The following is a 10603-nucleotide window of genomic DNA, read 5'->3' on the forward strand; positions in this document are numbered from 1 at the left end:
GGTCCCGGAGCACGTAACACTGTCATGTGGTGATTTTAATCAATAATATCACTCGAATGTGGTAAGGACCATGCAAGGGGTTAAAAAAGAAATTAATTTAAAGAGAAAATATTTCAAACAGTACCCGAACTAAGGCCGACTCCTAACTTTAGTAGCCGACTATGCAAAACTATCAGTTTGGTACCCCAAGTTTGAAGCTCGACCCAAGAATGGTACACGCCATCCATCACAGCGTTAAGTCTTTGCTACGTGGCAAACCATGAAGGTCCTCAAAATATGCTACGTGGTTAGCTAGTTAACGCCGTGATGGACGGCGTGTACCATTCTTGGGTCGGACTTCAAACTTGGGGTACCAAAGTGATAGTTTTGCATAGTCGGGTACTGAAGTTAAGAATGAGCCTTAGTTCAGGTACTGTTTGTAACATTTTCTCTAATTTAAAAGACCAATCAGAAATCCCTCACATGAGCTAATAATATCACTCCGGACCACCACGTGTACTATAGTCTGGGACCATGTTATAATTTTCCGTAGATCCAAATATAATATTAGAGAGTATGAATAGAAGCACTCAACAAAATTATTATCTTTCACTAAAATTTCCAAAAAATAAAAGAGGAATGGTAAATACAAAAGACCAAGGATATGGTTTCGTTGTAGAGGGGGAAGGTTCAGTTTTTCCAAGTGCACCATGACAATCACCGCAGTCTCTCCCTTAATGCTTGTCACCCAAACCCTCCCATTGTTAGAGAAATGCAAAACCATAACTGAACTGCGCCAGCTTCACGCCCACATAGTCAAATCAAACCTCGTCAACCACACATCCACCATAACCAAACTCATTTCCCTTTGCTCCCACCATGGTGGCCTAGACCATGCTCTTTCAGTCTTTCATCGAATCCCGGACCCCAACCCCTTCATCTTTTTCTCACTCATAAAGCAAATGACCGAGAGTTCAAGTCCAACAGAAGCTGTACTCTTCTATGCTCGCATGCTCTCTTCTTTGGAAAATTTGAACGGGGTCGAGTTTTTGCTCCCTGCATTGCTCAAAGCGTGCAGCAAGTCATGTGCTTTAGAGGAGGGGAGGCAAGTTCATGGCCAGATATTGAAAACCCAGATGTTGTTCGATCCGTATGTTGCGAATGCATTGATTAGGTTGTACTCGGAGCTGGGATGCATTGGATTGGCACACCGGGTGTTTGATAAAATGGCTCAGAGAGACCAAGTTTCTTGGAATTCACTGATTACTGGTTATTTGAGGGTCGGGGAGGTTGAGTTGGCTCGTGCGATTTTTAATGAGATTCCGGAGAGGGACTTGGTTTCGTGTAATGCAATGATTGATGGGTATGGGAAGAGTGGCAAGTGTGAGCTTGCTGAGGAGGTTTTTAGGACAATGCATCATAAAGATGTGGTTACTTGGACGTCAATGGTTTCAGGGTATGTATTCAATCACCGTCCGAAGGAAGCATTGGGTTTGTTTAGGGAAATGTTGAGTCAGGGCATTCGGCCTGATGCCCCGGCTCTTGTTAGTGTTCTCTCAGCCATTGCCGACTTGGGTTTCGTTGAGGAAGGCAAATGGGTGCATGCTTTTATTTGTACGAATAAGATTAGGTTGAATTCAGGGTTTATTGGATCAGCTCTTATGGATATGTATGCTAAATGTGGGCATATAGGGAATGCTTACCATGTCTTTGAAAACATAGCTCATTATAGGAACATTGGGGACTGGAATTGCATGATCTCTGGCCTTGCTATGCATGGCCTAGGTCATGAAGCGCTGGACATTTTCCTTGACATGAAAATGAAAGAAATTGAGCCTGATGAGATCACTTTCTTAGGACTTCTTACTGCTTGTAACCATGGAGGTCTAGTTGATGAAGGTAGATACTGTTTTGAACTCATGCAGGAGAAGTACGGACTTGTTCCTAAGATTCAGCATTATGGATGCATTATTGATCTTTTAGGTAGAGCAGGGCACTTGGAGGAGGCGGTTGATGTTATACAGAATATTCCCATAGAGGCGGATGCTATAGTTTGGAAGGCAATTCTCAGCGCTTGCACGATTCATGGTAATGTTGCAATTGGGGAAAGTGCTGCCCTCAAGGCAATAGATTTGGCTCCAGATGACTCAAGTTGTTACATTCTCCTCTCGAATCTTTATGCCAAAGTAGGGAGATGGGATGATGTGGGCAATGTTAGATTGATGATGAAACAGAGGGGAGTTCGAAAGATTCCAGGGTCAAGTTCAGTACTCATGAATGGAAAGGTTCATGAATTCCTTGTGGGGAAGGAAATGAATGTTAAATACAGTGTTGAGGTTTGTACCAAGATAGAGGAGGTTGTCTCTAGGTTGAAATTGGAAGGATACAAACCTGATTTGTCTCAAGTCCTTTTGGATATTGAGGAGGAAAGCAAAGAGGACTCACTTATTCTACACAGCGAGAAGATGGCCCTTGCATTTGGACTAATAAACACAAGCAAGGGTTCTCCTATTCACATAGTGAAGAACTTAAGGATTTGTTGTGATTGTCATTCATTTATCAAGCTGGTTTCTGGAGTTTATAATTGTCGAATTGTTGTGAGAGACCAAAACCGTTTCCATCAATTTGAGAATGGTTCCTGTTCCTGCAAAGACTTCTGGTAATGCAGTGGCTTACTTCGAATAATTGAATGAATGGGCAGGTTTTTGTAGCCTTCAAGAGTCAGGACTACATAATTCATGTATCTAGTCTATGAAGTTGTAAAGCTGCATCATCCTGCATGTGGAAGAATCAAGCTCAATGGGCAGGTTTCAGTCTCAATCTTTGGCATTAGGAATGCAGACTACATTAGCATCTCTTCAAATTCCCCTGGAAAGGAGGGTGGCTCAATTATCACTAATATGTGCATTTAGAGGGTGAGCTTCGTACTTATTACTTACACTGATGATGTATATTAACTATGGTTTTGAAAGCCTACAGTAATGTGTGTGTGTAGATGTTGTTACGATATGAATAGAAATTGATATATCAGATTAAGAATACCACATCCTGGGTTTTCGACATGTTTTATTGTGCACCAGACTTGGATACCTTATTGAACTGGTGATTTTTTAGAGTAACTGTGAATCTGTGATTATAAAAATTTATAAATAATTATCCAACTTCATGTATTCGTTGGACTGCAGAATCCCAGATTGGTTTTTCGTACTCGCGAAGAGAGTAGTCGACCAAGGCTTTTTTTTTTGTTATTGCAATTTCTTCGGTACTGTTTATTGCGAATCAGTTAATGTTACACATTCATTCCTCAGCTGATAATTACTGCTACGTAGTGCAAAAATAGATACGTCAAAATTGATAATCACAAGTCAAACTAGGATTCTTCTATGAATTGGAATATAGTAATAAACACTACTTTTACCTTCTGTTACAGGAAAGCAAATTTCTTTCTTTCTTTTTCTTCACGAGCATCCCAGTAAATGCCAAACTATACGCAACCCCACAAATTGATAGGTGGGCTGCGGGCACAACATCATCGTGTTTTGCACGTCTGATCCTCTTGACTTCTTGATGGAAAGATGAATAAAACAAACAAAAAAGAAAAAATCTTGGCACTATTATTGCATGTGAGTTTGTGGCTCACGTCTTCTCGTGGATTTTCTTCACTTGTTCGGACTAGTGACTGTTAAGTGGGGAATTGTTAGGTGAGATGATCAAGTGAGCGAAGTCTCAGCAACAGAAGGAACATTAGTCAGCTAGTCTCACTTCGTCCCAATTTTTCAGCAGGTGGGCTTTTGATTTCTTCTGTCTTTTTGCGATTTTGTTTATCTTTTTCTTTCCAAGTGTGCTCAAAATCACTTGCTAGGTGGTTTGAGCTGCCTCAGCCGGGGATCACAGTCACCAGAGGAACAAGAGAGCCAGACCCTTTTCAACTTTCAGGTAGGTTTCTTTCTCTCTCTTGTTTCCTCGTTTTATTCTTGGTAGTTGTGTTGAGGGCCATAGTTTTGCTGAAATTCTTGTTCACTTGGAATTGATATTGATGCAAGAGACCAGAACACTTGTATTTGAAGAACTTCCCTGATGTGCTTGCTTGTTCCACTTTGTGGATTTGAATTTTATCTGATGCACTATTTAGCAACTTTTTCCTACTTAAGAGTCTGATATCTGCAATAGGTCTTATAAAAGTACATAACAAGGGGTAAGGCTATCATACGTTAACAATTGTATGCATGTCATACGTTAACACATTATAGAATTTCCCACAAGAAGGTAAATACTGCAACATGACAATGCAATTAGCTAGTAAGTTAAGCAATTGTGGTAGGAATACGTTCAATTTTCTAGGAGAATTGAAAGGCATCTTTTGCAGAGGTTTTGAATGTATTGTATGTAACACTACCAAAGTTGCATAAATATTTGTTTTGAGAGAATTTAACATGTTAATGAGGAATCCCACACGGAGAAAGTAGCAAGTATTTGAGACAGATTCGTAATATATATAAGTTACTTGTTTCTCCTGCAAGCTATTGTTTGAAACTCTTATCTGTATTATGGCGTCTCTTAATCCGAAAGGAATCTTTTCTTGATTGATCATTTAAAGTGTCCATCTTGACATTTGCAGACAAACTATTAGATTTTTATTTAGAATCAAAATGTCAAATAACTAGACTTGGTTTTCAGTTGGTTGGATCAATAGGTTTTAAATGCTTATTGAACTTCTCGGAAGCTTTTGAGTTTTTGGAAATTCAATTTTTTTTTTACTCTGCGGAGGTTTTTGAAATCTCCAGAATATCATGTAACTGACAAGCCTCCCAGATATAAACTCAGTTTATAGTCACAATGAATATGAACACGAAAACATAAAGACATGTCTATATACATACAAAAGGCTTTATTTCTGAACATATTGGTATGTTTACACATTGTTGTTTTGATCAAACATGGAATTCCAATCTGACTTGCAACCCCAGAAATAATTATTCCGACCTGGGATTTTTGATGATGTTGTTGTGTATTTTCTCCTCCATGTAAACTATCCACAACATGATGTTCCTCAGTCACCCTTTTTCATTCATATTGGCTAGACTCAACATAAATCAACGTATGAATGTTCATTTTCAATAACTCTGCTGTAATCAATGGTTTTGGTTAACTGAAAGTTCTGGTTTCCTAGAAAATAAAATCTCCTATGGACCTATGGTTAGAGAAAATCTATTGATACCTTGTAGTTTCTATGGTTGTGTCACTAATGGTAGATCCTGTGGTATTAATTATTATTTTTCTTTTTCCAGCAATGATTGCCCCAGTAGTACTAGCTTTGACAGTGGGTTTTCTTGGGTGGGCATATCAGGCACTAAAGCCTCCCCCTCCCAAAATATGCGGTTCACCTGGTGGTCCTCCTGTCACTTCACCTAGAGTGAAACTCAGTGATGGTAGATATTTGGCCTACAGGGAGTTTGGAGTGCCTAAAGAAGAGGCAAAACACAAGATCATCATCATTCATGGCTTTAGCAGTTCCAAAGATCTGGCTTTACCTGTTTCTCAAGTATGAACTTACTCTGTTTTTATATTGATGCATGCCTTGTTATAATTTTTCAAGAATTGGGCCAGAAATTCTGCAACACTGAGCTGGTATGCTGGATAGCTGTTATAGGATGTCTAATATGTTCCTGAGGAATTTTTGAAAAGCAAGTGATCTTTTTGTAGTTGGTTGCTGTAATTTAGCTATAAAGTAGACATTACAATTTGCCTCGGTATTTGTTCTCCTCCAATTCTATGTCAATGTTTGTATTTGCATTCCCTTCGTCTCACACATAGTTAAGCATATTAAAATCAATACATCCAGAAAGTATGTCAAGATTTCCATGTAATGTACATTATTAATAATGTTTACCTGAACATACATGAATGCTAACATCGAACTTCTCTGGTCATCTATCACCTCAATTTGGAAGTTGCATCACATCTCAATTTTTACATGCTACATTCTAGTACATAGCATCATTACTGTTTCACCCCATCTTTGATAAAAGTGGAAACCCTCCCATTATGTTCTGTTTAATTCACCACGAAAAAAAGTTGACTTGTGTTCTATTTATGGTCAGGAACTCGTTGACGAGTTAAGGGTATATTTTCTCTTCTTTGACAGAGCTGGTTATGGCGAAAGTGATCCGTATCCCTCACGCTCGGTTAAGAGTGAAGCATATGATATTCAAGAACTAGCCGACACGTTGCAGATTGGGTCCAAATTCTATGTAATTGGAATCTCAATGGGGGCTTACCCTGTTTGGAGTTGCTTGAAATACATACCGCACAGGCATGCTACTTACTTGAAGAGCCGTGGCGCTATTGTTTTCTTTTTTTGTTTTGAATAATGTTTCTGCTGAGCTTTTTATGAAGTTTGTTGTAAAGCATGCTTCTTACATATTGTCGATACATCACTTGCAGATTGTTAGGAGCTTCCCTGGTAGTTCCTTTTGTGAACTACTGGTGGCCTCGTATTCCTGCTAATCTATTGAGAGAGTCCTTTCAGAGGCTGCAGGTATCAGACCAACGGACGTTCCAAGTTGCACATTACACCCCATGGTTGCTTCATTGGTGGATGACCCAGAAATGGTTCACTGCATTAAGTATGATGGCTGGAAATATGGAGATCTTCTGCCCCAAAGATTTAGAAACATTGAAGAAACTTTCCGAATCCCCAAGTGTTGGTCAGGTAATCAAATTTTCTCATATTATGCTCACAATCTCACATAACTGAAAAGGCATCCATCTCTTTTCCTTTTAAGAGCCCAACGTTTTCGAGGTTTACATATTTTTTTTATTAACTGACAGCCATCGCCAGAGTATCTGATCTAAGCTCTTGCTTTTCATCTTGTAACTATAAGCATGTTTTGATAATGCTTATAAATGGCGGGAAAAGATACGGCAGCAAGGAGAACACGAATCTCTCCTTGCTGGCAGAGTATCTGATCTAAGCTCTTGCTTTTCATCTTGTAACTATAAGCATGTTTTGATATTAATGCTTATAAATTGCAGGAAAAGATACAGCAGCAAGGAGAACACGAATCTCTCTACCGAGACCTACTGGCTGGCTATGGAAAATGGGAATTCGACCCCATAGACTTAACGAATCCATTTCCTAACAATGAGGGTTCAGTTCACATTTGGCAAGGCTATGCAGACAGGATCATTCCATATAAAGTAAACCGTTACATTGCAGAGAAGCTTCCCTGGATTCATTATCACGAAGTTCCTGATTATGGGCATTTCCTTATTTTTGAGAGTGATCCATGTGAGGCTGTTTTGAAGGCACTCTTGCGTGGATAAGTTCTATGCTGATGGTATGCCTAATCCTTATTTTTGAGTAAGCTCTGGTTGCTCTTACCTAGCAAGCTTTTCTCATTGCTGCATTGTCCATAATTAAATAAAAGTTTACCAGCTAGCTAGCTTACTTCTTGGACGAGTGAGTTTTTGCAATTATTAATAAGTTATTTTATGTTTGAGAAACCATAATTTTTGTTTCACACGAAAGCTCTCCAATCGATCCATCAAGTCCTGCGTGGAAGCCTACTGGTACTATTTGAGAATTGAGATCAGATGTTGCTTCAACCAATATGCCGCGATCTTTTGTAAAATAAAGTTATGGGATTGTTGTGACTAATTTCTAATTTTCCATATGAAGTCTGGTGTCTGCTCTAACAATTTACCACAAGCAATATTACTCTAGCCCCATTGATTATGGAATATGGACAAGCATTAGGTCATTGGAGAGAGCACAAGACTTGTGCCCAAGCTCGATGTTGTATTAATGATTGTGATTGTTTCGATAGTAGGTCTTCAAAAGGAAGCTCTTAAAAGAGTTTTTTTATTGGAATCTCCAAATTTACTCACTTGACCTCTATGCTTTTTACACCTCTTATCAAATTTTCAAATACTAAATTTACTCACTAAACCTCACTAAATTTCCTCAAATAACCTCACTCATATAATTTGCAAATAAATTATTATCTTTAAAATAAAAAATTTAGTCATTTCAATGATTTAATCACTCTATAAATATTAACTAAATATACATTTCTTAATCAAACTTGAGTTTCAAAAATTAATGTCTAATAAATAAGAAAATGCCATGAACTATTATGTTTTTTATTTTATTTTTTATTTTTCTATTTTAGCTGTGTAAAAAAAAATCATTCGTTTTTTAATGTTTATTTTTTTCTGTATTTTTTGTACCACATGATTAATTATTTATTTATTTATTTATTTTTTTTTTTTTTTTTGCAAATATAATGGATTGACTTAGATTTAGGTCATAAATCATAAGAGGATTTATTTTGTTTTCTCTCACCAATATGCGTTCAACATATATATCATACATTTTTATGTCACATGATCTTAACCATATTTTAAATTCTTATTAAATATATATGAATGCTTTAATGAGTATGTAGTGAAATTGGAAAATAAAAATAGATAAGGAATACAATCTAATATTATTGAATTGGAAAGTTTACATAAAATAAATATAATATTTTTTTGGTATAATTATTGTCCTTAATAGTCATTTTATAGTAGGTTATATATGTCATTTAATAATTCATAATAGAGTGAGGTCAAGTGAGCAAATTTGGAGGTTCCAATAGAAACTCTCCTCTTAAAATTATTTTTGTTTTTTTTGTTTTTTTTGTTTTTTGTTTTTAAAAGATGGGATCAATTAAGCCGTCCCAAAGCTAGCCCAATGGGTTGATAATAGAAATACTTAACCAATTTGTTGGAAAAGCCCAAGCAGACAAGAACTAGAAAGGAAAATTAATTTCCTCCTGCTGAAATTTTTCCATCTTGCCGTCACACCAAATGGATATGTGATGTTCCAATGAAAAACTCACATGTGGATTTTGTTGCCAACTCAAATCTACGTTAAACACCAATTTCTCTGAATACCCCTCTCTCTTCCCTCCTCCTTCTCCCTTCTCGTTAATCGTTCTCCAAACACCAGAAAATTTTCTTCTATCCCCACTGGTACCTCTCTGCTGAACCACCAACTGAAACTCATGAAGCATTAAATTTTAAAAAGACAAAATCAAGAAGAAACCCAATCATAAACAAACCCAATAGTAAACCCATAAATCAATTAGAAATGAATCTGCTATGTGAATCAACCTTTCATAAGAAAAATGAACCAGTGAGAAATTTTGATATCCATTCACCAAGGGAACAAAAAAACAAACATATTCAAGGAAGTCAAGATTACGCATGGAAGATAACATTAATTAGGTGGGTGGATAAATTGAAACGCAGTTTCTGCAAACTTTTGAGATTTAGTTGGATAAAATACCCACGTCTACAAACCCATATGAATGCATAATGAGTGTTGCTATTAAGACCTCTAAATCTGCTCATTTGACCTCACTCTATTATGGATTATTAAATGACATATATAACTTACTATAAAATGACTATTAAGGACAATAATTATACCAAAAAAATATTATATATATTTTCTCTAGACTTTCCAATTCAATAATATTAGATTGCATTTTTTATTATTTTCCTTATCTATTTTCATTTTCCAATTTCACTACATACTCAATAAAGCATTCATATATATATATATATATATATATATATATATATATATATAAGAATTAAAACTATGATTAAGATCATGTGACATAAAAATATATGATATACATGTTGAACACATATTGGTGAAGGAAAACAAAATAAATCATATTATAACTAAATCTAAGTCTATCCATTATATTTGCAAAAAAAAAAAAAAATTTGAGCTAGCAATTAAAAAAACTAAACAGATATTTAAATAATTAATCATGAAGTACAGAAAATAGAGAAAATAAAATAAACAATAAGAAAAAATGATTAATCTTCAATTTTTTTTTTTTTTGCATAGCTAAAAAAAAACCACAGAATAATTCATGTTATTTTCTTGTTGATTAGAAATTTTAAAAAAAATATTAGAAATTAAATTTTAAAATTCAATACCTTATATTTTATTTTATTTTTATTGAAAAAAGATATTTATGTTGTCTGATTAAAGAATGTATATGTGATTAAGATTTATAGAGTAATTAAATCATTGAAAAAACTAAGTTTTTTATTTTAAAGATAATAGCTTGTTTGTAAATTTTATAAGTGAGGTTATTTGAGGAATTTTAGTGAGGTTTAATGAGTAAATTTAGTATTTGAAAATTTGATAGGAGGTGTAAAAAGCATAAGAGGTCAAGTAAGTAAATTTGGAGGTTCCAATAGAAAAACTCATGCATAATTCCAAGAAAACATTGAGTGTCTCTAAATATAATAATTCAATTATTTCTAATTAATCTTCTAGAGCACAGTTTCCCATTGAAATGATTTTCTAGAAACAAAAGAATAGTTATGTGAATCAGATTCATGAGGTTTTTGACATAAGCCCAAGGATATAGACCAAATCAGGGAGATTAGTTCTTCAAAAATAAATTTTATGAGGCCTTTTATCCCATAAGACATTCAAATTTGATACGTGATCATGTGTTCAAGGTTCTGGTTTCTTCCTAAGGAATTGTACAGGGGTTGAAGAAGAAACATAATGGAAAGAGAACCTTGGGTAGAGAGAAGAGAAAGGGTA

At 35.6% G+C, this 10603-nt stretch overlaps 1 protein-coding gene across 2 annotated transcripts; it reads left to right on the top strand.

Annotated features, from left to right (window-relative positions):
• Positions 1–632: 632 nt before the first annotated feature.
• LOC112164576 lies at positions 633–7659 on the top strand. 2 transcript variants are annotated; one of them, XM_024300811.2, is made up of 6 exons: positions 3613–3762; positions 3842–3915; positions 5268–5521; positions 6081–6292; positions 6424–6691; positions 7015–7659. In XM_024300811.2, the coding sequence occupies exons 3-6, from the start codon at positions 5270–5272 to the stop codon at positions 7303–7305; spliced, it is 1023 nt and encodes a 340-aa protein (XP_024156579.1). In that variant the 5' UTR covers positions 3613–3762; positions 3842–3915; positions 5268–5269; the 3' UTR covers positions 7306–7659. The 2 variants fall into 2 exon arrangements, 1 of the variants encoding a protein (XP_024156579.1); XR_005799660.1 differs by lacking the exons at positions 5268–5521; positions 6081–6292; positions 6424–6691; positions 7015–7659 and adding an exon at positions 633–2894 and having other exon boundaries at positions 3410–3762; positions 3842–3918.
• The last annotated feature ends 2944 nt before the right edge of the window (positions 7660–10603 follow it).

Source organism: Rosa chinensis, chromosome 5 (genome assembly GCF_002994745.2).
Source record: "Rosa chinensis cultivar Old Blush chromosome 5, RchiOBHm-V2, whole genome shotgun sequence".
Classification (NCBI taxonomy): Eukaryota; Viridiplantae; Streptophyta; class Magnoliopsida; order Rosales; family Rosaceae; genus Rosa; species Rosa chinensis.